Source organism: Carcharhinus amblyrhynchos, chromosome 8, assembly GCF_965287045.1.
Source record: "Carcharhinus amblyrhynchos chromosome 8, sCarAmb.v2.hapA, whole genome shotgun sequence".
Classification (NCBI taxonomy): Eukaryota; Metazoa; Chordata; class Chondrichthyes; order Carcharhiniformes; family Carcharhinidae; genus Carcharhinus; species Carcharhinus amblyrhynchos.
In genome coordinates, this window is record NC_137331.1 from 59546059 (window position 1) to 59572254 (window position 26196).

The 26196-nt window shown below is 43.5% G+C and overlaps 1 protein-coding gene across 4 annotated transcripts in view; it reads right to left on the reverse strand.

The window, feature by feature from the left end:
* Positions 1-727: 727 nt before the first annotated feature.
* Positions 728-26196, reverse strand: part of adhfe1 (alcohol dehydrogenase iron containing 1) — a 51123-nt gene continuing 25654 nt past the window's right edge. Inside the window, exons 9-15 of one of the 4 annotated variants that reach the window (XR_013887724.1) lie at positions 21093-21245; positions 15489-15587; positions 13005-13083; positions 12017-12113; positions 10757-10914; positions 2994-3158; positions 729-2335 (exon numbers count right to left, since the gene is read on the reverse strand). Coding sequence is in view for 3 of the 4 variants with exons in the window: in XM_080194143.1 (XP_080050269.1) it covers positions 3075-3158; positions 10757-10914; positions 12017-12113; positions 13005-13083; positions 15489-15587; positions 21093-21245 (670 nt within the window). In the remaining variant the exon portion in view is untranslated. Of the gene's footprint in view, positions 3159-10756; positions 10915-12016; positions 12114-13004; positions 13084-15488; positions 15588-21092; positions 21246-26196 lie in introns of all 4 variants that reach the window. The other 3 variants (XM_080194142.1, XM_080194143.1, XM_080194141.1) reach the window with 3 other exon arrangements.

Sequence of the window (26196 nt, forward strand, 5' to 3'; positions counted from 1 at the left end):
CATGGAGGTTACAGATAGTGTGACATGAACCCAAGATCCCGGTTGAAGCCATCCTCATGTGTGCAGAACTTGGCTATCAGTTTCTGCTCAGCGACTCTGTGCTGTCGTGTGTCGTGTAGGCCACCTTGGAGAATGTTAACCCGAAGATCAGGGGCCGAATGCCTGTGACCGCTGAAGTGTTCGCCAACAGGAAGGGAACAGTCTTGTCTGGTGATTGTCAAGCGGTGTTCATTCATTCGTTGTCGTAGCATCTGCACGATCTCCCCAATGTACCATGCTTCCCTTCCTGCTGGCGAACACTTCAGTGGTCACGGGCATTCGGCCTCTGATCTTTGGGTACATGTTCTCCAAGGCAGCCTTCATAACATACATCAGCGCAGAGTTGCTGAGCAGAGACTGATAGCCAAGTTCCGCACACATGAGGATGGCCTCAACCAGGATCTTGGGTTCATGTCACACTATCTGTAATCCCCATGACTTGCCTGAACTTGCAACATCTCACTTATTGTCCTGTCTGGAGACAATACACATCACTTTAACCTATGCTTAATGCTATCTCCACTCACATTGTCTGCACCGTTAAGACTTGAATAGCAGATTAGCTGTAAAGACTCGCATTCTACTCATTATTCTGTAAACTGTGTGTGCCTTTATATGTCCTGTTTCTGATCAGAACTCTCCACTCACCTGACGAAGGAACAGTGTTCTGAAAGCTTGTGGCGTTTACTATCAAAATAAACCTGTTGGACTTTAACCTGGTGTTGTGAGACTTCTTACTAGGCTAGGTGCTGACAGCATGTTTCCAATTGTGGAAAACATGGGAGCATAACTAAAGGATAGTTGCTATAAATTCAGTGGGGAAATAAGGAGAAATTTACTTACCAAGAGAGTGGTTAGAATGTGGAACTCATTACTAGAGTAAAAGGAATACATGTTTTGAAAATGAAACCAGATGAGAATATGAGGGAAAAAAGATTAGAAAGATTAAAGGCAAGTTGACGGACTAGCAGGAGACTAATGTGGAGTATGAAAAACAGCACTGGATTCATTTCTAGTGATATAGAATTTGAAAGCAGAGAAGATATGTTAAGATAAAATGAGAACTTAAGAAAAAGGAGCTACTGTTAGCTATTTGGCCCTTCAGGCCTCCTCTGCCATTCAATAAGATCATGTTTGATCTTCTGCCCCACCTCTACCTTCTTCCACAACCTTAATTGTTTTATAAAACCTTAGTTAAACTACACTTAAGAGTACTGTACTCAATTCTAGTCTTCACATTACAAAAGAGATAGAATCATTGGAGAAAGTTCAAAAAAGGTTCAGAATTATGATAAGAGAACTGATAAGAGTAGAAACATTAGGATGGGCCTGAGCTGGATCACTCACTTTAGAAAATATGTAGGTAGCCTATTAGAAGTGTTTAAAATTATGAAGCGGTTTTATAGGGTATGTGTGGAGAAGATGTTTCCACTTCTGGAAGATCTAAAATGAGGGACCATAAATATAAAATAGTCTTGAATAAATCCAACAAGAAATTCAGAATAAACTTTTTTACTCAATAACCAGAGAAACTCACTCTCATGAGGAGTAGTTGAGACAAAAAGCAAAGTTGCAACTGAGAGAAAGCTAGACTGGTATCTGAGAGAGAAAGGAGTAGAAGGACATGTTGTTAGGGTGAGATGAAGTACATAAGAGTGGGAGGAAAATTCATGTCAAGTATAAAAACCAGGATAAACTGGTTGTGCTGAATGGCCTGCCTCTGTGTTGTAAGTTTGATGCAATCTTTGTTTTATTTGCTGAAATATTATGCAATAAAGACAGAATATATTCTGTCTAAGGATTATTTGTTCTTCTGTGGGGATAATCATTGTGAGTTCAAAGCAGGTCTTGTGAAATGTGTGATGAGAGATAGTAAAATATTTTGGTAGTGAATGATTTCTGGTTGGTTTAAATGCAAGACTTTTGAAAGTTAAGGTGCATTTAAGGTTTGTTTCTATTATTCATTTGTGGTTCACTGGCATCGCTGGCTGGCCAGAATTTATTGTCTAGTTGCCCCTGGCCAGCATATTATCAAATAAATAGGTTGGACTAAAACCTGGTGTTGTCAGACTTTTCACAGTGTTTTCTATGCCAGGTTTTTCAACTAGTAACATACAATCTCCTGCAGCACATTGTTACCAACCAATTGCCTGTAGTATGGCTCAGGATTAGTGACAGATCTACAGGACAACCTGGCAGCTTGAAATTCATTGTTCCGTTGCTCTCTGTGGGGAAGTGAGGTTAAATTGTTTGGTCGTTCTTCTGGTTAACTTAACTTGTCCAGGTCACCTTGTCACTAGGAAAAGAGCAGGAAATAATTGCTTTTCACTCATTTTATGTACCTTTCAAATATTTATCCAATTCCCCTTTGAAAGTTATTATTGAATCTGCTTCCGTGACTCTTTCGGGCAATGCAGTCCAGATCATAATAACTCTGAAAAAGTAAACCTAATCTCCTCTCTGACATTTTTGCCAATTATCTTTAATCTGTGATTTCTGGTTACCATACTTCATCATAGTGAAAAAGTTTCTCATTAATTACCCTACAAAATCTTTTACAATTTTGAACATCTCTATTAAATCTCCCCTTAACCTTCTCTGCAAAGCTGAAGTCTCTCATTCTTGTTATCAGTCTAGTAAATCATCTCGGCACTGCCACAAAGGTATTGACATTCTAATAAAACTGATGCTCAACTTGGACACAATATGATTTGAATCTTTCAACGTCAAGAATTCTGGCAGTCACAGTTTTACATCATGGCTGATTTTTCTTTCTATTGGCCTAGCTCTGGAACTCAGCAATCAATACATGGATGTGAATCTGTATGACAATTAGTGACCATCAGAAAACAGTGCTCCACAGTTTTAATGTAATTACTGGTTGCCATTTTCAACTTTAAAGCATCTACAGTGATATATTTAAAACTTACTTTCAGAAGTTGGTTACCAAGTACCTGTTGCCTGTGTTTCTTTGAACTCAGTGAGGTTGCCTCATACCTAATAAAGTTTTGACTTCTTTATCCTCTGTGACAACGTTAATATAGTTTCATAGAGCCCTCAAACAAAGCTGCCAGGTCTTCCTCTGTCTGAGGCCTTGGTGCCAGTTTTGTTACTCTCTCCTAAAACAGAAAAAAAACTATTTATTGTTTCTGAATCATTAAAGGCAATTCTCCTTCAGTATATGTGCCCTACATACCCTTGGGAATACGCTGATGTTGCTGAGAGAAAATAAATCCATAAGGAACAAACTCTCCTTTAGGTTTTGTGAAGTCAAGAACACAATGATATTGTCTTGTCTTCTGAAAGATAAATCTCAAACATTGGAAATAAGGTATAGATTTAACTGTGTTAAATTGAATGTTTCCATGCCTGGAAGGGTAAAACCTATAGTTAGATTCATGCTGGGGCTTGCTTCATTTCGTGTTTCTAATATGTTTATAGAGGGTTATGGCATGAAGAGTAAATAAACTAGCCGTGGTTGCTTAGCAATTGGGGAGCCTTGTAAGATAGAAACACTTAAGTTTTAATTTATCTGAATTTATGGACAGTTGAATAAAGACACCAAGGAGCGATCAGGCCCTATTTTACTATTTTGATTCTAAGTGCTGGGTGGACTTGAAACTGGGAGTGTTTCAAAGAACAAAGAACAAAAATCAGCCCGGGAAACAGGCCCTTCGGCCCAACGAGCCTGCGCCGCCATCTCAACACCACCAGTCCCCCTCTCCACCCACGACCCTTGTCTAATGTTTTATGGCCATCCAGATTGAGGGAAACTGATTTAGGGACAATTTATTCCTGCCAATCAGCCTAACAGCACATCTTTGGGGTGTGGGAGGAAACCGGAGCACCCGGAGAAAACCCAAGCAAGCACGGGGAGAATGCACAAACTCCCACAGACACCGGCCCAAATCCATGTGTCTGCACAGCAATCAGCGATAGTCACTGAGCTGTCGTCTTGCCCAGTATCTGGTCCAGTTTAGGCACACGCTAACGACATGAAGCACTAGGCCAATCTCAAACAACCAAGAGCAGCCCCAGTATGACCCATCGCGTGTATGCCCCTCGTTGGACACGAGGCGGACCGACTTATAACCTGTGAATGAAAAGGGAAAAAAAAACATTATTATTGTACCATATCCATTTACCTTACCAGGGATGCCCCAATGCTAATGACCCTTATTTAAAACAACCTCCTAAATCCACCCATCTCCACCCCAGTCATGTGCCTGTCTAAGTTACTCTTAAATGACTCTAGCGTGTTTGCCTCCACCACCTTACTTGGCAGAGCATTCCATTCCCTCACCACCCTCTGTGTGAAAAACCTCCCTCTAATATCTGTGTTATACCTCACCCCCCCTCACCTTAAGTCCATGGCCCCTTGTCCTACGTGTCTCTATCATAGGAAATACCTTACCTCTGTTTACTCTATCTATACCCTTCATAATCTTATATACCTCTATTAGATCCCCCCTCAGTCGGCGTCTTTCAAGGGAAAAGAGCCCCAATTTCTTCAATCTTTCCTCATACCCCAGTCCTTCCATACCAGGCAACATCCTGGTAAACCTCCTCTGCACTCTCTCCAGAGTCTCCATGTCCTTCCGGTAGTAAGGCGACCAGAACTGTACGCAGTACTCTAAACGCGGCCTAACCAATGTTCTGTACAACTGCAACATTAGACTCCAGCTCTTATATTCTATACCCCTTCCTATAAAGGCTAACATACCATAGGCTTTCTTCACCACACTCTCCACTTGCACTGCCACCTTCAAAGGCTTGGGCACTTGCACCCCCAGGTCTCGCTGCGATTCTATACTCCTTACGGGCTTACCCTTTATCATATAACTCCCCCCTACATTATTCCGGCCAAAATGCATCACCTCACATTTATCCGGATTAAACTCCATTTGCCATGTATCTGCCCAATCAACCAGCCTATCAATATCCCGCTGTATTGCCAGTCACTGCTCCTCACTGCCTGCCAATCCAGCCATCTTGGTGTCATCAGCAAATTTGCTGATCACACCACCTACTTCCTCTTCCAAATCATTTCTATACACTACAAAGAGAAGAGGTCCCAGTACTGAGCCCTGCGGCACACCACTAGTGACAGACCTCCAGCTAGAAAAAGACCCCTCCACTACTACTCTCTGACTCCTCTTTGCAAGCCAGTTCTCTACCCATCTAGATACCTGACCACATATCCCATGAGCTTTAATCTTCTGTACCAACCTACCATGAGGGGCTTTGTCAAACGCCTTACTGAAATCCATATAGATGACATCAACGGCTCGTCCTTCATGGACCGTTTTTGTCACCTCCTCAAAGAATTCTACCAGATTCGTAAGGCAAGACTTCCCCTTGACAAAGCCATGCTGCGTATCCTTAATCAGATCACAACGCTCTAAGTGCTCATACATCCTATCCCTAAGAATCCTCTCCATCAACTTACCTACCACTGACGTTAAACTCACCGGCCTATAGTTACCCGGGCTATCCCTCCTACCCTTTTTAAACAACGGTACCACGTTCGCTATCCTCCAGTCCTCTGGGACCTCACCTGTGTCCAAAGAAGAGACAAAGATTCGCGTCAGGGGCCCAGCGATCTCATCCCTCGCCTCCCTAAGCAGCCTAGGATAAATGCAATCGGGCCCCGGAGATTTATCAGTTTTAATGCCAGCTAAAAGCCCTAACACTTCTTCCCTCGTAATCGATAGATCTTTCAATTGGTCTACCGCTCCCTCAATGACCGTACCAGACATCAAGCCCCTCTCCTTCGTGAATACCGACGCAAAGTATTCATTCAGGATCTCCCCCATTCCCTCAGACTCTAAGCACAATTCCCCATGTCTGTCCCTGAGAGGACCGATTTTACCCCTAGCCACCCTTTTGTTCTTAAGATAGGAGTAAAACGCCTTTGGATTCTCCTTAACCCTACCTGCCAAAGCCATCTCATGCCCCCTCTTTGCTCTCCTAACTCCCCGTTTGAGATCCCTCCTACTCTCTCTGCATTCCTCCAACGCTCTCTCCGTTCCCAGCTGCTTAGACCTGACATACGCCTCTCGTTTCTTCCTAACCAGGCCTTCTATATCTCTAGTAATCCACGGCTCCCTAATCCTACCTTTCCCATCCTTTCTCCTAACTGGCACATGCCTTTCCTGCACACATTGCAGTTTTCCCTTGAAAGACTCCCACATGCCTAATGTGGTCTTGCCTTCCAACAGCCTATCCCAGTCTGTATCCCTAAGCTCCTGCCTAATCTGGCTGTATCTAGCCTTCCCCCAATTTAGCACCCTCTCCTTGGGACAGCTCTCATCTTTTTCCAATCGTATCCTAAAGTAGACGGAGTTGTGGTCACTATTAGCCACATGTTCGCCTACCGCAACTTCAACCACCTGACCCGGCTCATTTCCCAGAACTAAATCCAGTATCGTCCCCTCTCTAGTTGGGCTATCTACATACTGTTGCAAGGATCCTTCCAATACACATCTTACGAATTCCTCCCCATCCGACCCCCCAGCTCTAGGCACCTTCCAATCCACCCAGGGAGATTAAAATCTCCCACTACAACAACCCTGTTCTTCCTACACTTATCCAAAATGTCCCTACATATACCCTCTTCCATTGCCCGCGGGCTATCGGGCGGCCTATAGTACACTCCTAGCATAGTAATGGCCCCCTTCCTATTCCTCAACTCCACCCACAGAGACTCAATTTCCAACCCCTCCATGTTATCCTCCCTCTGTACCGCTGTGATCTGCTCCCTAACTAAGAGCGCCACTCCCCCTCCTCTTTTCAACCCTCCCCTATCACGCCTAAAACACTTATAGCCTGGAATATTTAGCTGCCAATCCTGCCCCTCCTTTAAACACGTCTCTGTCACTGCCACCACATCTAAATTCCTCGCGAACATCAAGGCCCTAAGTTTGTCCGACTTTCCCGTCACACTCCTTGCATTAAAACAGATGCACCGCAGACCCTCAGGCCCTCCCGGATCCTCCTTCTCCTGGGAGATTTTCCCATCATCCAGACTTATCCTGACCTCCAACTCACTCCCACTCCCAGTGCCTGAGCTGTCTCTCTCCTCCCCACCCCCTCTCCATACTAGTTTAAACCCTGCCTAAACACTCCAGCCAACCTCCCAGCTAAAATATGTGTCCCCTTCCCATTTAAGTGTTCCCTATCCCTCTTATACAAGTGCCCTTCCTTTGCAAAGACTTCCCAATGGTCAACAAAACTAAAACCCTCTGTCCTGCACCAATCCCTCAGCCATGCATTCAGCTGCAGGATCTCATTATTCTTATCCCTGCTATTGCTGGGCACTGGCAGCAGCCCAGAGATCGCCACCCTGGAGGCCCTGCACTTCAGCCTGGCTCCCAACTCCCTGAACTGTCTACGTATTTCCCCCCTACTCTTTCTTCCTAGACCCGTTCTCCGGGACCACCCTTCGCACTCTGCTTGAAAAAATATCAGCGGTTCTGAATCGCGCTGCACAAGCCTGTGGCAGGGTTTATCGTGCCTGAAACACTGCAGCTCCAATTGGCGCCTCCAACTGCGCATGTACTAAAAATTGACAGAATGCAGCTCCCTACCACATCCCTCCTAGGCTGGATCATGCCTCCCCCAGCCACCACAGACATTGCACCACCCCCAACGTTACTGACCCCCTTGTCCTCCACCCCTTCACCATCCAGGCCGATCGTAGGCCCCTCCCCTTCCCTCTTACTAATCTCAGGCAGAGTGGCAGCAGACCCCCCTTTCCCCCCACCGATCTCAGGCAGAATGGCAGCAAACCCCTCTACCACCCTCCATCAATCTCAGGCAGAGTGGCACCCCCCCCCCTCCCCCCCCGACTGATCTCATACAGAGAGCTATTGGATGCTTGGCACTTACATCCTCATTAACTGGAGCGCCTGAATTGGACTTTTATGGAGCATGTCTGTTTCACACCGATTCTGGATGGTTAAACGTGGTGGTAAAGGGGAAGTGCCGGTTAAGTTGGGCATGCAGCACATTAAGTCAATTTAAATGCTTGCAAATGCATTCCAATGGCCATCGTGCCCATTTTGGGCACGGTCCCGGTCGTGGCCATTTTTGGGCCTTGGTAAAGGGGGAACCAGCATGGCGGAGAGTGTAGATTGCATTACTCGCCTCACACCCGACTTTACCAAGTTTTCACACCCGAAAATGGGCTTAACTTGATGGTAAAAACGGGCCCCTCATCTCTCAACTCTGCCAGAAGGAAGGCTGGGCAGGATGTGAACTGCAAAGAGGAAGATTTCCTGAAGAACCAGTTACTGTCCAGATAACCAGGGACAGAACAAATGTTTAAAAATGACTGAAATTAAGAGAACAGAGACCAAGGTACTGTTCACAAGAATTCAAGGAAGAATAAACAAAGTGTTCTGAGTTAAAGACACTATCACAGTAACCAGATTTAAAGTGAGAATGCAGGCTTCAGAGGTAAATCAAAAGTTTTATGCCATTTTAATAGAGTCTGAGAATCGAGAGTAAAAACAACCTTGAATAGATTGTACAGCAGTTAAGACAAGGAAATCCTGAAGTGTGCAATTTAAAACCCAGATGCTGGATCCACTGTTAAAAAGAGTGAAAACTTTGTTTAAAAGAGTTGTTTGGAAAACAGGACTGGATTTCGGAATACAAACCACTAATGGAAAGCTTTATTGTGAAAGAAGATTTTAAAGGAAGCTTTGGGAGTGGTGTTTGGAAACTTTTATCATCTGGGAAATCCTGAGGAGAAATCCACAGGCATTAACTTGGGTTCAGGGTGCAGTGTGTATTGGACCACAGCTAATCTAGGTGCTTAAAGGGACATTGTGTTACTGAGACCATGGTAGCTTAAGACATGCTTTGTAATCCGTGTTAACATTAAAATCTGTATATAATTGTGAAGGTAAGGGGGGAGGGACATAAAGGTGTATTTTATAATAATCCAATTTTTCATGTTTAATATATGATTTTTTTCTTGTTGCTGGAACTAATTAGTGGTCCTATGACTCTGTTCCTTTATGTTTTCTACAAAAAGTAAAAGTTATGGTTTCTTGAGCCAGGGTTCCATTGTGGGATCTTTCCGTCCAGTTATAACGTCATCTGGGATTGGAAGAACTAGAAAAGTGGGGGGGGGGGGGGGGGGTGCAATATGTCAATTAGGAGTCCTCATTATGAATCCAAAAGCCTATTTTCCTGACTACAGACTCTTCTAGCATTACCATTCTCCTACTTTGTGTGTTTAGGGTGGTGAAAAAGGCATATGGGACATTTACCTTTATCAATCTATGCATAGATTACAAAAGCAGCAAAGTTATGTTGGAGTTGTGTAGAACTTTGGTGAGGCCATAGCTGGAATATTGTGTGCAGTTCTGGTCGCTACATTACAGGAAGGATGTGATTGCAGTGGAGGGGACGCAGAGGAGATTCACCAGGATGTTGCCCGGAATGGAACATTTATAGAACATAGAACATACATAGAACACAACAGCACAAACAGGCCCTTTGGCCCACAAGTTGTGCCGATCATATCTCTACCTACCAGGCCTATCTATAACGCTCAATCCCATTAAATCCCATGTACTCATCCAGAAGTTTCTTAAAAGACCCCAACGAGTTCGCCTCTACCACCACCGATGGCAGCCGATTCCACTCACTCACCGCCCCTCTGAGTGAAATGTTAGGAAGAGAGGTTGGATAGGCTTGAGTTGCTTTCTTTGGAGCAGAGAATATTGAAGGGCAACCTGATCAAGGTGTACAAGCATGTGAGAGCCATGGACAGAATGGAGCAGCTGTTCCTCTTAGTTGAAGGATCAGTCACAAGGGAATACAAGTTCAATATGAGGGGCAGGAGGTTTAGGGGAGATGTGAGGAAAAGCTTTTTTTATCCAGAAAGTAGTGTTGGTCTGGAATGTGCTGCTTAGGAAGGTGGTAGAGGTGAGTTGCCTCACATCCTTTAAAAAGCACCTGGATGAGCAGCTGGCATTTTGTAACATTTGAGGTTATGGGCCAAGTGCTGGTAAACTGATTATGTAGGTAGGTCAGATGTTTCTCAGTTGTTGGTGCAGACTTGATGGGCTGAAGGACCTCTTCTGCACTGTGTGATTCTGTGATTAGCTTAGCATGGAAAATTCCACTTTTCAATTAATTTCTCTCTTTTCTTAGTTTTAGTTTAGCTTGTTTTTGTAACTCCAATGGATAATACTTTCGTAAACCTCAAAATTAAACTTTTCTTACTGCAGCAGTGCTTTAAACTACATACAAACCAAATGCAAATTAGGAGTAGCCCATTCTACTCCATCATTCAATAAGATCATGACTGATCTGATTGTGGCCTCAATTCCACTTTTCTTCCTCTCTCCTATACACTTTGGTTCCATTGCCAGTTAAGAATCTACTCAACTCAGCTTAAAAATATTGAATGAACCTGTCTCCAGCGCTTCTGGAGAAGAGGGTTCCACAGACCCTCAAATCTCTGAGATGGAAAACTTCACCTCAACTTAATTTTAAATGAGACAACCCTTATTTTAAAACAGTTCCCCTAGTTCTCCCACAAGGGGAAATATCCTTTCATCATCCACTCTCAAGTGTCCTCAGGATCTGATATGTTTTAATAAGGTTGCCTCTAATTCTTATAAATTCCAACGGATACAGGCCCAACATGTCCAGCCTTCCCTCATGGGACAGCTCCAGGAATCAGTCCAGTACGCACCTGAGGCAGGGTTCCTTTGACTAGAGCTGGAATATCTTCTTTGCTGTAACCAACTGCACTCAGGCCGTCTTCAACATTTAGCTCAAACAGTAAGTTCCGAAGAGTATCAGCCAGAACTAACCCTGCATCTTCACGTTTCACAGTCTGTACATCAGCCCCTGGAAAACACAGAGCCCAGTCTGTAGTATCAGATAGAAAGACAGTCACAATTACAGCTTCATTTACTCTCCTCAATGTCTGTTTCCAGTATATACAGAATTCATGGGCTGCATGGTGGCATAAAGTTTGGCATTGCTGCTTCACAGCACCAAGGAACTGGGTTCCACTCCGGCCTGTGTGTGGTGTTTGCACATTCTCCTTGTGTCTGCGTGGGTTTCCTCAGGGTGATTTGGTTTCCTTCCATACTCCAAAGATGTGCGAGTTAGGTTGATTGGCCATGCTAAATTGTCCCTTAGTGTCAGGGGGATTAAGAGAGTAAATATTGAGGTTATGGGCATAGGACTTAGGTGGGACTGTTGTCGGTGCAGGTTCGATGGGCCAAATGGCCTCCTTCTGCTCTGTAGGAATTCTATGATTCATACAAGTAAAATGAATGAAATAGCTACTTTCACAAAGCCCTTGTTTTCTTTCTAAGCTCCATTTTGATTATGTCCTTACAAAGAACTTATTATGGAAATCAAACTATTAAAAGTTGTCATCTGACAAGAACTGTTGTTAAATTTTAATGCATGGCACCATTTAATGCATTCCTCATTATACTGGATCAATTTTATTAATTGTAAGTTGTATAGGTTTTCAAAAGAATTATAACTAATTATATTTTAAACTTAATTTTAGCAATGTCCACTGGTGTGTTTTTAGTTCTAAAATAAAGACTTTTCATGTTATTAAATATAAGTTTACCAGTAGATATATATCAGAAAGATAATGAATGAAAGTTGTTGTACAGATGGGATTTATATCTAGCTCTGCTAATCTGATCTGTAAAATCTCAGCCAACTAAATACATTGCACTTTATTCAATTCATCATTGAGGTCAATCAATGAACAAGCACAATTCCAAAAAAAAATCAAATGATGTCTTGTTTAATAATCCTTCTGTATGCAACTTTATGTTTGATTTCTATAAATATGTTGATGGAAGGGCATTACTAGTAAAGGAATTTATGAAGTAAATAAAAGGTATGCTCTACAAATTTAGAAATTCACAAACTCTCAGTTGTAATGCTGTTTAAGGTGTCTGAGAATTCAACCTCCTACCTAGTATCTCTGCTGCTTCCAAGTGCCGTTCAGGACACATCGAGGCTGTGAAAGTGAAGACTGCAGGTGAGGTCAAAACCACAGAAAGGCCATGAGGCTGAAAGAAAGAGAACAGCACTGATTATGTAAGGTGGCAACTTGCAACAAACGTGTTTGAAAGAAAGAAAATGATTAAAATAAACCTCCTTCCAAATTCACACATTGATATGTTCACCAAAATCTCCTTTATCTATGATTCATCCCTGCTGATTTCAGTCTATATCTTGTCCTCTCTCTGACTTCACCATCCTCTTGTGTTCATTCTGTCTCACCCTTCACACGAATTCTCTCATCCATATCCATGGATATCCTGTAATCTTGATATTACCACCTTGAGGACTCAATTATACTGCCTACCTTGTTGTCTGCCTTACCATCCAACCTGGGTTCCTTCATCCTCACCACTTACTTCAACTGTGTTCTCCACCACCATACCTCCAATTCCTAGTCTCTGCCTTTATTACAACCCAATCATACATCATCTATTGACCCTGCCATTACCCCGGAGTCCCCATCACTTTGTTAGGTCCAAAAGGGGACAATTGAGCTATTCACTCAATATTATATTTCACCCAGTCATTATTAAATATTATCACACAAGATTCACTTAGTCTCACACTGTACTGCTTAGTTTCTATTTAAGCCTCTTGCAGTCATTTTGCCATTGAAGTGCACATTCTCCTTTCCCATCACTCCCTATTTTCCAATCAGCCCAAAGTTATCAATAGTAGACAGGAAATGGTTTAGAACAATGGGGTTGAAGCATCCCAATGTAAATAGACAAGAACGCATTTCTTGCTGGCCCAGATTCAGGGTTCAATCTCTATTATGGTCTTTCACATCACTTAAATCCAAAAATAAGTTATAGTTTTGAGATACACCTCTACCATATTACCTGCAAGATATATGCACTCTAATATTGCATGCACATTTCAAAATAAATACATACCACCAAAGGGTGATCGACATTGTAATCCTTTGCTCTAAAGTTTTTCACCATTCCTGCTATTGGATAGGACATTCCATGGCTAAATACATAAAACATACAGTTTGAGTTACTGTATTTGCTCTTGTGTAACTCAAGAGTTGTGAAAATTCAGCATAATTTGACAAGCCTCATGTCAAAACTAACAGAATGCATAATTACAGATTCAAGTTAGTAAGCTTTCAGAAATGCATGGGTCATTTAAGAGTGAATATAGATTACTTAAAGGCATGTTGTGTTTGACGTATTTAATATATTTTTTAAGAAACGATGGACAAAAAAAGTTCAGGAGAGAAATGTAGTTCAAAGGGAATTTTAAAAGGCATTAGCTAAGGATGGGTGGAGGCAAGGCTAGTTTGATTAGATGGAGGGTGTGGGTGGAAATCTTTGGGAAAGGCCTGAGGGTGGCCTTCCCGCTGCTATGGTGGGTGAGGGCTTGCCATGCAGGGAGGCCACCCAGAAAACCCTATCAGGTCTGCCAGGCCCTCGCAGGAGTTCTCCCATTCACAGGCACTTTGCGTCTGATCAAGGAGCCCAGCACCAGGAAGTGGGGGGCCTACAGGAAGCCATCACTCTGCCCTTGCTTCTGACATCCTTCACCTACCTCCCATGTGCCTCACTGGCACTCCCCTTCTGCACAACCTCCTTCCTTCTCATAGTCACTTCTATCTTTGGATCCATTGGCAATCTCTGTGGGAGGCCACTGCAGTACTGGCAGTGGCCACCGCTCCTGGTAGTGCTGCCAGTACTGGCCTGCTACTGGGGGATTAATCAGATGGGAGGCCTGACGGTGCCTAGGTAAGTGTATGATTGGAGTGTTAATAGCGATGGGTTTAAAAGGAGGTATTGTGCTGTGGATATAAAGTCGGTTGGTGAAAAGCAATACACAAAGATAGATGGGTTTTGCTCAGACCAGAGAAGGATTAGAAGTAGTTTTCCCTCAACATTTGATCTCTGTGCATTTAATTAGACTTGGTCATAGGGAGCACAATCTCAAATTGTGTTAATTTCACAAATAGTGAGAAGAACTGCAAAATACCACAGGACACCAGAAACACATTAGCAAAATGGACAGACAGGTGAAAATGCAGTTTACTGCAGGTAAATGTGATGTAGCACACACTGGGAGGAACAGTGAGAGTATACACCTAATGGTAAGGTGGATGAACTGAGGCACATAGGGGTTCAAATGAATATAGGGCTGTAATGATTATGACACTTTTTATGGATCAGATATAAATATGCTTGAAGCTTGTTTTAAAGGGGTTAGTTTCACAGAACAGCTACATCGTGGGATATGAATCAGAAATCACACCAAACAGTTAGATGGTCTCAAACAATAGGATTTTGAGCATACATTTATACTTTAGGGATTTCAGGGATCAAATTTTGAATTATAGAAAGGATATTAAAATCAGTGATGATATACAGCTGAAACTCATCACGATTAAGCCAGGAATGGCAAACTAGAGTGATGAAGAGAGACGTGGGATGTAAAGATTATTTAGACTAAAGCAGTGAAGACTAAAATAAGATTTAATAGAGGTTTCGCAGATTATGAAAAATTTTTGATCGAGTGAATAAGGAAGTACTAGCTCCTCTGATTGAAAAGGGAGTTCCCGATTTAAAAAGAGATTGCGAGGAAAGTGGTTCGGATATATTTCTTTACACTAAAGTTTGTTGGTGCGTGAAATGCTTTCCCATAGGGTTACATACCAATTTAAAGGAAAATATTCAAACTAAAGGAAAATATAGGTTGTTAGTTATAACATATGTATTAAATAGTTCTAGTTTGCATCAGAAATTATATTTAGAAGTTGAATGCTTGAGCCTAGAAAAATCTATGGGGGAAAGGTCCTGCATATTGTAGCAGTAAGGTAAATTCCTAATTTAACTTATCTCAATTAAAGCATCGCGGTTAGCCTGTGAACGAATAAAGACCAGATCAGACTTAATCTTGATTTTCTCAAGGTTGAACAGTCTGTCATTTCCTATTGTCCTGGTTACCACCTGAAAATGGCTATCTGGACAAAGTACCAGAGTGGGGCCAGCGTGTGTATTGTGCTGTACACCAGAAATAGGAGCAAAGGATAATAAAACATATGTGCTTAAGCCTTAAAGAACATATAGCAGTACATACTCATTTTAAGGTTTAAAAAATATCCTTTAGGGTGTGACTTGATGGATCCTAGCAAGTATTTATTTTAGACAGGATTGTGTGGTGCACATACACTGCAGTGCCATTGGATGGGGAATTCTCTTTTAGCCCAGTTGCTGCACAGCCTGAGGACTTTGAAGGTTTGTTATTATCTAATTCACAGCAGAGAAAATAACAGACAAATCAGTCTATAAAACTCTAAAATATTGAGCCTCTTTCCATCTTGAGCAAATAAATGCAATTTATCTACTTGTTCGGGCTTCATAACATAAGTACATCACACTGCTTACCACAGATGAACGCCAGCATTTCCAAAGCCAATTCCTGCAAAAACACTTGCAAGGTGCATGTTGCATCTAGCCTCAAAGTCATCAGGATATCTGATAGCACTAGTAGGTTGAATGAGAAATTAAGATGTTACATGCAGTATAACATTGAAAGTCAAATACCTGAGCAATCACCTATGGCGTTGCACATGTGAAATTAAGACCAAGGGCAGAATTTTAAACTCCCCCACTGGCAGGTTCTTAGGTGGGTGGGGAGTGTAAAATTGAATGGATGGGATTTCCCCCAGGAACCTGCCCACCCAAACACAGACACAATGTCATGTTTGGGGCGGACAGGAACATGGGTGGAAAACATGCCCATTCATCAACTTAATAACGCTTAAGGACCTTATCCCACCCAGCCTCAATTATTAGGAGGGAGGGTGTGCATAGAGTGGGAAAGTGACATTTACACTTTCTCCTAAGTTCGAAAGGAAGGGGGTGGGAGACGGGTCTCACTCTGAAGGCTCCCTTTCACCCTGGCTTACTGCTTGACACTGTGAATGCCCCCACCCTCCTGCCTCTGGTACTTCCGGGTCTTACCTTTCCAAAGGTCCTGGGACTTGTCTCAGGCAGAGTGCTGCAGTACCACTTCTGGCCACTGCAATGCTGTACCTGGTTGTGTTGAAGAGCTGCTGGCCAATCAGATTGGCTCAAATGGGTGGGGCTTCCCTCCAAGGGCAGATGGAAGTCCTGTTTGCTGCCAGTCAACACTCAAGTGAGTGATAGATGGCAGTGGGATTTACAGAGTCGGTGGCTGCACGTTAGGCCCACTCTCAGGACGGTGAGCACCAATCGTTCAACACTCTGAAAATTCTACCCCAGATGTAGTCTCCAGATGTACCCCAGATGTAGGTTTGGGTTCAGAGGGAAATTTAAAACTCAAGTTATAACAGTTTATAATGATATGGATGTCAAAATGGGTGGTTGGAAGACACTCAATGGAAATTCTAGGCACTTGTATATGATGTGCACTTCCTGTTCATAATCCTCACTTCCTGCTTTACAATAGAAATCTTATATGTTAAAATAATGGAAAATGTAATCATTCTTACTGGGAAAGTTTTCCATAAACAGGCCAACATTTTTCCTCATTCTTTGATGAATCAACTAAATCACTGAAAGTGATTTTTTTGAAAAATTTCCATCTTTATCTCCAAAGTTTCCTCAATAATGTGATCAAATACATCCACTAGATTGTCTTTTCTATCTTTTAATACATCATTTTTACTTTAAGGACTCAACCTGTTTCCAAGGCTTGGATTTGTCTTAATAATTTTATTTCAACCATTGGATAGAGCTTTCAATCACACCTGTGCATTGAGTAAGCTCAGCGGTAGAATTTATCCTTCACGCAGCAGCATGAGGTGAAGGATAAGAAGGGTCTCTTTGTCCTGTGAGGATTGAAGAGTTTCTATTTTCTCCAAAAGATTTTAAAATAAACTGGAGGTTAAATTCTCCAAGCTTTATTTTAGACAGGTGTTGAATTTTACTTAAAACTGTTATTTTTGAATATGAACAAGTCACAGATGGGCAACACCTGTTATTAGCACAATCTTTTTTATTAGCCACTCACTTGCTATTGAAAACTCAGTAAAACAACTTATCTTTTTAAACATTTTTCTGGATTAAAACAGCTTTGTAATACATAAAATTCAATTTTGTTTTAGTATTTTATAAGGTAGCTTTGTTTGTAAAATTTATGTTTATTAAAAAATTAGAAAACTCGGAATAGTGTATTAAAGATTCAATTCTGTGTCACTGGTGCACGTCACAAGGCCACGTCAGGAAATTATGCAGCTCCAGTCACCATTTTCATCCATTCCTTTTACAAACTGGACAATTGACTTCTGAATGCAACACACAGACAAGAAATAGTTGACAACAGAGAAAATAATGGGGGCGCAAGGGTGGGGGAAGAGATGCAGCTGTGGGCTGAGGGAGGGGTAGTCTAGACCGCACAGAAAAACTGTAGATGGTTTCAGCAGAAGAGGCCGATGAGAAGGAATATCACTGGGATTGGGGTCTGATTATTCAACAGAATCCAAAGTTCAATTTTCTGGACCTGTTCCTTGCAAGACTGCTGTCCCATTAACCTTGTCAGATCATTGCAATATCCAATTCTGCCAGACGATACCATCCAAAATATTTTCCCCAGTTTGACATAAAATAAGGAATTAAAGTTGAATGGGATGTTTCGAACAAAATTCTTTTGAATGCGTCGAAGACTGTGGTTTATTTTTACTGCTGCTACTGTTTTTGAAGCTGTTATGAAATGTTAGAATTATTCATTGTAAGTTTATCCTTCAATGTGAGGGGACAATTTATTCCTTACACAATGGTTGCCTCATTCAAGATTCCATTAGACCCATGCTACTTGGAGCAAGAGAGAGGAAGAAAATGAGGATGAGCAAAACTGCAAGATGAAAAGAAAGAGAGACAACATTGTAGGATGTGGGTTTCTAACTGCAGGTATCCTGCTAACCAAATATATTAGGCCAGATTTTCATAGAGGAGGTGGAGAAGTCAAGTTGGGAGACTTTGCGACTCAGCAGACCTGTCTCCTTTAAAACAGTCTCTGCCCACCATATTTTTGTTCTGGGGAGGTGATGACGGAACGGAATCAGGCCCACTGCCTTTGGAAACAGTTCAGCGACAGCCACAGGTGGTTAAAAGGCCTACCTTAGTTCTCTGGGACTTCGGCCCTGTTATATTAAAGGCTGTTAGCTCTCCATTCTTTGCCCCTTACATCACCACCCAGTCCCCATGGGCCCCTCCATGTTTCTCCATGCCCCTTCCATATACCTTCCATTTCTCCTTGACCCTCAGCGCGCACAATGTACACAATGTACAGAACCAACGACGGCAAATCTTTGACATACTCAAAAATTTCCATTAAAGAAATTGCTGTTCTAACAACCATACAACAGCTCTTCATAATATCAATAACAGAAACTTTCACACCTCTTAATCTTGTTCAAATAAAACATTGAATAAATCAAATTAAATAGAAAATAACTCACTATAACCTTGAAAAGATGCCACTGAATCCAAGCTAGCACTCCCCTTCAACCTGTGTAAACAGACCTCTGCTAAGTTGATTGCATTGGTGATTCTTGGAACTCAGCAAAGCATACATAATGAGGCCACCTATCAACTGTATCACCAGAACTGTATCAACTGTACGACCAGGTAGTGGTTTCTCCAGATGGCTCCACTATGATCAGGGAAACCATGCCTGAATATTTCACATGCTGCAAAATGCCTGGCAGCAGAATAACTGGGCAAGGATGATCCTGATGTGGAGATGCCGTCATTGGACTGGGGTAAACACAGTAAGAGGTCTGACAACACCAGGTTTAAGTCCAACCAATTTATTTGATAGTAAACTCACAAGCTTTCGGGGTTTGTCCCTTCGTCAGGTGAAGTCCCGCACACACAGCCAAGTTCCTCACGCATGAGGACGGTCTCAACAGGGATCTTGGGTTCATGTCGCACTATCTGTAACCCCCATGACTTGCCTGGGTTTGCAAAACCTCACTTACTGTACTGTCTGGAGGCAATACACATCTCTTTAACCTGTGCTTAACGCTCTCTCCACTCACATTGTCAGCATCTTTAAGACTTGACCAGCAGGTTAGTTGTAAAGACTCGCATTCTAATCAGTAATCTGTAAACTGTCTGTGCTGTTATATGCTCTGTCTGAGGCCAGAACTCTCCATTCACCTGACAAAGAGGGAAACCTCAATAGCTTGTGAGTTTACTATCAAATAAATCGGTTGGACTTAAACCTGGTGTTGTCAGACTTCTTACAAGTCCAGCGATAGTGAAAGTAACAACTGCCTTGAACCTGATTGCCTCATGCTCTTTTGGGAGGTCACTGGTGGTGTCAGTATCATTTGAAGTGCATTGCTGCATAAAGCAAAAATATTGCATTTCTCTTCCCATGGGTAATAGGAAAGCTGATGAGGGCAGTAAGTTTTGATTCTATTGAATTATTTTCCCACAGTTGAGGATCTCACTGATAGCAAACACAGTTTTCAATCCATAGTGACTCCCCATACATGAAGATCCAAGGACTATAACAAAAGGATATTTAATGGGCACTTGGGAGAAATAAACCTGCAGAGCCACAGGGATAGAGTGAGGGAGTGGGACTGCCTGGATAGCTCTGCAGAGAGCTATTAGGGACTCCATGGGCCAATTCTTCTCTTTCTGTGCTGTAAATGATGCTGTGACTCTAAATGAGTGTGACTATCAACATAGAAGGGCCCCAATGAGCTCGAGCACAAACAGGTTTTCTGGAAAATCCCATCAAACTGTTGGGATTAAAGAGCGGTCAAGAGATGCTGTGTGCCCATCCACTGGAACCCACACTCCCTGATTAGTGCCTACAAAGGTTTGAACTATCAAAGTAGGTTGTGACAGCAGACATGAGGTCACTGGTATGTGTGAAGGGCTGATTCACTTGATGGGTGGAATTTAATAGTGGCAGGAACCTGATCTCTGGCTGCCCCATGGAGGTGAAATCTCCAATTGACAGCGGGACCTCTGCTGCTGGGGCTCCCAGCTCACTGGTAACATCAATTGCAGGACTTTCCCCAGTAGGATGGAGATCGCACCCCTAGACCTGCCAGCCAATCAGGCATGCATTATCTTATACCAACATTGCCACCAGATGCAGTGGTTGTTTCCTGTGATGGACTTGGGTTTTTACCAGGGTTCATTGTGGGATCCCTGGAGAAAGGTAAGTGATGTTGGTTAGAGGTAGTGGGGAGGAGGTTGCCAGCGAGGATGGGCAATAGAGGTTGGGAAAGAGGGTAAGGGGTAACTCTCAGCAGCCCCCTTCTTCCAGAGGTGGAGTCCTTCAACAGCAAGGTACCATCACAACTAGGCCATAAGCAAACCGCAAGTCTCCCACCCACCTCTTGTCAAGTACTAGCAATGGTGCAATGAGGCCATTAAATGGGCATTAATTGCTTAAGGGCCTCACTTAGCATCTGGGTAGAAAGGTCATCTGCAAGCATTCCCATTCCAGATTAATCACGGAATGACAGGAAGGTGGGCAGTCCTCACCTTATACACTACTGCCTCCCTCCTCAGAACTCACTTCTGGGGATGGGTGGGAGTTGGGGGACATTAAAGTATGCCCAACATGTGGAATCAATTCACACAGCTCCGACGAAGGGTCATCTAGATTTGAAATGTTAGTTCTATTCTCTCCCCATAGATGCTGTCAGACCTGCTGAGCTTTTCCAACATTTTCTGAATCTGTTTCAATCCACACATCCAGGTCAAAATTGTGCCCTAAAAACAAAGGAACTGTTCTGAAATTCAATCCTACAATGCTGCCTCTGCTGTTACTTTGTGATTGGCAGCAAACAGGAACCAATAGTAAAGCGACACTATGACAAGACAACATCACAAATTCTCAGTTTGTGGAAGAATATTTTCTATCTTAAAAATTAAAATTTTAAGTAATTCTTTCATGAGTAGGGCTCCTCCCCGCACATAAAACAATATAAAATTATGAAAGACTACAGCTGTAGTAGCTTGGCTTTGCATTACCGCTTCATATACTTGGCCACAATTCTTAAGGCGTGCTTGGACCATACATCACTGATTGGGTTGCTCCCCTGATAAGCTGGGCGGTTGATTGGATTTGGGGGACATGGTGATCGTAAGTTATAAGGAAGAGCTGTATAGGATTCCAGTGCGTGGCTGCAGACAAGAAGAGAGAACATCAAAAACTTTAAACATTTTTACCTCTTGGAGTAGAGTGAAGAAATTTAAATTTTACTTTTTAAACTTAAAAAAGTTTCCACACAAGTAAAAACACTGAGCTCAGAGTTTCCTTGAACTATTTGGTTGTTTTTTTAGACTCAGCATCTGTTACTATTCAAGCACTTTGATTGGTTTGAGGTTCACGTACCTTTTAGCAATGTGATTGGCTGGTGGAAATCATGGATGATGAGTATTTATTTTTGGGCAATATTTCTCACGCTTTGCCCCATCTGAATTCCAATCTAGCCTATCGCCAGCAGCCTTGTTCCACAGATGCTCCTTTGATGGCCTTGATAACCTCACAGCCATCCACTGCAAGCTACAGAAATGGGGGTGAATTTGGCTCACCTCTACTCTCTGTTGCTAGGCACCAACCTAGTGCTCGCTCAGCCTGTGCTCCCACTTGAACCCTCCCTCCTAAGTGCAACTCCAAATTCTGGCCTCCCACACTCTTTCCCAAGGCAACTACTTCCAGTAATTCCCACTCTTTTTTTCTCCTATAAGGTTGAGTACAGAGCACCCGCTCTCTGAAAATTACCAGCATAAATATTGATATTATTGGTGAAGGCTTAAAGAATCCAGAAATTCTCTCAATGTCCATCAAAAGTCCCTTTCCAATGCAGTACAGTCAGTTGATCTCTAGCAGCAAGTAAACAGTGAAAATTGAGCATGGCTTTAAGTAGCACTCCAGTCCACACCTCCTGTCAGTGGTCAGTTGTTAGCAGAGATGACTAATAGCAGCACCTGCTGTCAAAAATGATGTGCATTCTCATCACTGAGCATGAGATGTAATTTACTTAATCACCAGAATCACATAGATAGGTGCTCAAAATTCAGAGAGCACCATTCACCGTGGTGAGCTTTGAGCTTCCCGGCCCTTCACTGGTGGACTGATGTGAAACATGCTATGGGACAGCAGAAAGTTCATTTTAATACATTAGCATGTTATTAGTGAGCACTCTCACTGAGACTTCCCCCTCACCGGATATTCAATGGGCTCCAGTATGATATCACGCCGGTGCCATTTACAACAGGTTGACATAAGCGTGAACCTGTTGCCTTGACCTCCAAGTGGGAGTTCGGAGGTGAGCGCTCAGGCAGCCAGCCTGAAGGAAGGACTTGTAAACAAGACGCTCAGTGCTGGGGCCGACTATGAGTTATCCAGTTGAAATCCCGTGTGACGTCAGGCTGTAAGGACAGAATGGCGGATTCAGGAATGGGCTGCATATCCTCTTATGCAGCCTGAAGAGCCTCACACTCAGGGAGGATAACTGCAGTGAGGTTGGAACCAACACTCAGGCAGCAGTGTGCGGACAAAGAGGAGAATCTGCCCGGCAACCCAAAACCAATTATCAGGAGTGCTTGTGTCTAACGGTAAATCTCAATGTGTTGTGGAAGAATGCTCAGTTCTGCAACTTTTGTGACCTGGGAGAAATAGGGTGCCCTCTGCGAATGAGTCAGAGTGCTAATTACTGGTTCCATGATTCGGCTGTGCCTTGTCTGCCGCCAGTAGCAGACACTTGGCTGATCAGCTATCCCAGCCTCCCCTCACCAGTGGTTATGCCACTAAGTGGAGTACAGCCAAGAAACACTGCCAGTTAGTGGAGGTCAACTTTTAACCCTTCATAAGCGTACATCCCAAACATTGAGCTGTCATTCCCAGAAAGGTTGTAAAATAACACAGGTAATACTGATGTGCTCGCCAAGGCAAGGTGTGATGATGAAGACTATCATCATGTGCCCCAATCGAAGTTATGGTAGAGTGCATTGACGAGACCCTCCGTCTGGATACTGGTCACATGGAGCCACTCAACTGCCCTCTAATATGATACCAGGTTTCTTTGCGGGGTGGGGGCTCTTGAGGGCTGGGGGACGCAGGCATTTGGTGCCATTGAGACCTGCTGGGTCCACACACTGCATCTTTCTGGAGTTGTAGGGGACTGATGTGGAGATGAGGCTATAGTATCAGAGTGGAGGGTGCGAGGGATAGCATTGAGGCACCTACTGAGTGTGCTGCCATTGGGTGGTACTCCCAGACAAATTGAGGGATAAGGATCAGGATTCTCTTGCCAACCCTTATAGCTCACTGTGGCCTTTTCTTCTTTACAGTGCATGGTCTGGAGGATCATGGAGCCTGTTGAGTTGGCTATCAACTTGCTGGCATAGAGCAGCAGCAGAGAAACCAACATTGGCAGCACTTGGCCAAGACCAGAAGGAGGGAGGGGGCTAGACCTGTCGCTGCATCACATATGCATCAGTATCAGCTGAGGGTTTTCTGATATCGGTCATTGTATGTGCAAATGTCAAGGATTCAGTGCTGCATAACGCTGCATCTGTCCCTGGCGATGATGGACCACCCCTGCTGCACCCTGCAACTGCTGGCACCACATGGACGACATCCACTGCCTGTAGCCCTTATACTCAGAGCCGCACTGAATTTCTATGTGAGTGGCTCATTCCAGCTCAGCATGGATGACCTGTGTGCTATCTCCCAGTCAGCCACACACATAGGGCGGCACAGTGGTTAGCACTGCTGCCTCACAGTGCCAGGGACCCGGTTCGATTCCCGGCTTGGGTCAGTGTCTGTGTGGAGCCTGCACATTCTCTCTGTGTCTGTGTGGGTTTCCTCCGGGTCCTCCCTCAATCTGAAAGGTGTGGGTGTATTGGCCTTGCTATATTCTCCCTCAGTGTACCCAAACAAGCGCCGGAGTGTAGCGACTAAGGGATTTTCATGGTAACTTCATTGCAGTGTTAATGTAAGCCTACTTGTGACAATAATAAATAAACTTTAAAAACAAATGTATCCAGGAGGTTACAGATGCCCTTTATGTGAGGGCTCACACGTGTATCAATTTGGACGGGGAACAGGTAAGCCAAGATGCTGGGACCACTGGCTTAGCCAGATTTACAGGCTTGCCCCAGTGAAAGATTTGATTGACTGCACCCAGGTCACCCATGTGGCGCTGCACACTCCAGGGCACCACACTGTGCCATCCATGAATCACAAGGGATACCTCACCCTCAATGTGAAGCTTGTGGGCGTTTCATGCAGGTGTGTGCCCATTCCCCAGGAAACATCCAGGGCAGCTACATTTTGGAGCACTCTCAGATCCCAGTCATCTTTGAGGGAAAGTAATAACTGCAGGGGTCAGGGGGAATCCATTCCAGAGTTGGCTGATGACGCCAGTCTGCAGGCCATAAACACCAGCGGAGACTTGATACAATGAGGCTCACACTTCAATGCGTGTGCTAATCAAGTGTGCAAATGGCCTGAAGATGTGGTTCCGGTGCCTGGACAGATCTGAGGATGCGCTACAATATATCCCCCTGAAGCTCTCCTGCATCATTGTAGTCTCTGTGCTCTCTACAACTTGGTGTTGCAGAGGGAGACCACCTTGACCTGGCGGAGATGGAGGAGTGTTGAAGAGGATGGCGAGGGTGACCACACACAGAAGGAAGGTGGAAGAAGCCCTGGTAATGGACAGGGTTTGAATGGGCTGACACACTAGGTGTGGCATCATGGCGTTTTGCTTCGGGGACAAGCAGGACTGGGATCAACTCAATCTTCCACTACAGGAACTAACCTAACCAGTTATGTGGTACCAGCAGTGTGCTCCCATGCTGATGCCAAGCGTCATGGGCAGGGTGTTGAAGCCAGTGGCCAGACTCTGTGGGAGAACGATGATGACTTGCATTGAGTTCAGAGCGATGCTCCTCTCATCCTCGGCGATATGTCTGACTCCTGCTTGACAGAGAGCTTAATGCACGTGCTATGTTCCTCCCATACTGGCAAGGCAGTAAAGAAGGCAGCCTGTTAATTTCTATGTCCTTTGCCTGAGATGATCCTTTGGATTCCCGAGGGCCCTTGTGCTCCTCCATGGGATAGAGGGGCAGCGAAGTGAGATCCAGAAGCCCCACCGTCCTCTGGCACTGACACTCGTGGAATCCCACCAGTGTCTGCACCATGCACCCAAAGCCCGGAACCATGGAGCTCACGCGTTCAGACATGGAGGTCATGAGCTGAGCCATGGTGCGCAGTCCTGGGCTCTAGCATCCCTCTGAGTACAAGTTTCCTGGGCATCTCTGCCTCTGCCTGCTGTGGATCTTCAGCTGTGCGGTGCTCACCAATAAGTGACCCAGAGGCCTGTCTACTTATTGGACCCACTGAGGTGTGAGTATCTGCACTGGTGCCGGGTGCAGGTGACAGCTGTGAAGCCTCTTCAATGGTGAGGTTGGAGAAGTTCCCCTCTGAGCTGCTGGAATCTGCCTGATTTTCGTTCTTGTGTCAATTGTAGTGATCAACAAACCGAAATAACACAAAACCAAACATAATGAATGATCATATGTTGCGGACATTTCTAAAGTTAGTTCGAAAGATCAAAAGCTAGAACATTTCAATGAGGTGGAAGAAAATCATATGAGAATATAACTGAAAGTGTCAGTGTAATTCTTTAAAGAGCAAGTTAAAAAAAAACTTCAAAATAATAAATTACCCTCATGTCATTGACCAAAAACAAACACAAGATAAAATACTACCGGGAGCACTTTACAGTAATTCCAATGATCCACAGCTTTATCAGCTCAGTTCCTAGACTTTGATTAAGGCTGTATAAAGTTAACAGGGTTTTATATCTGGTTTCCGTGGACACTGAAGTTTGGAGAAATAGTTAAGTATAACTTAAATGAAGTGTCAGCTTTCTGAATGTTTACGGGAAAGGAGCTTTTTCAACTAAAAGAAATTTACGCTACAATTCACACTGCGAAAACTTCCAAAATCAATAACAAGATGTGCATTTTCAAATTAATCTGTCAAGCTATGAGGAAAAAGCTCAGAGTTAATCAATCGAAGAAAAATATCAAAGCTTATTAAATAATTACAGATATCATT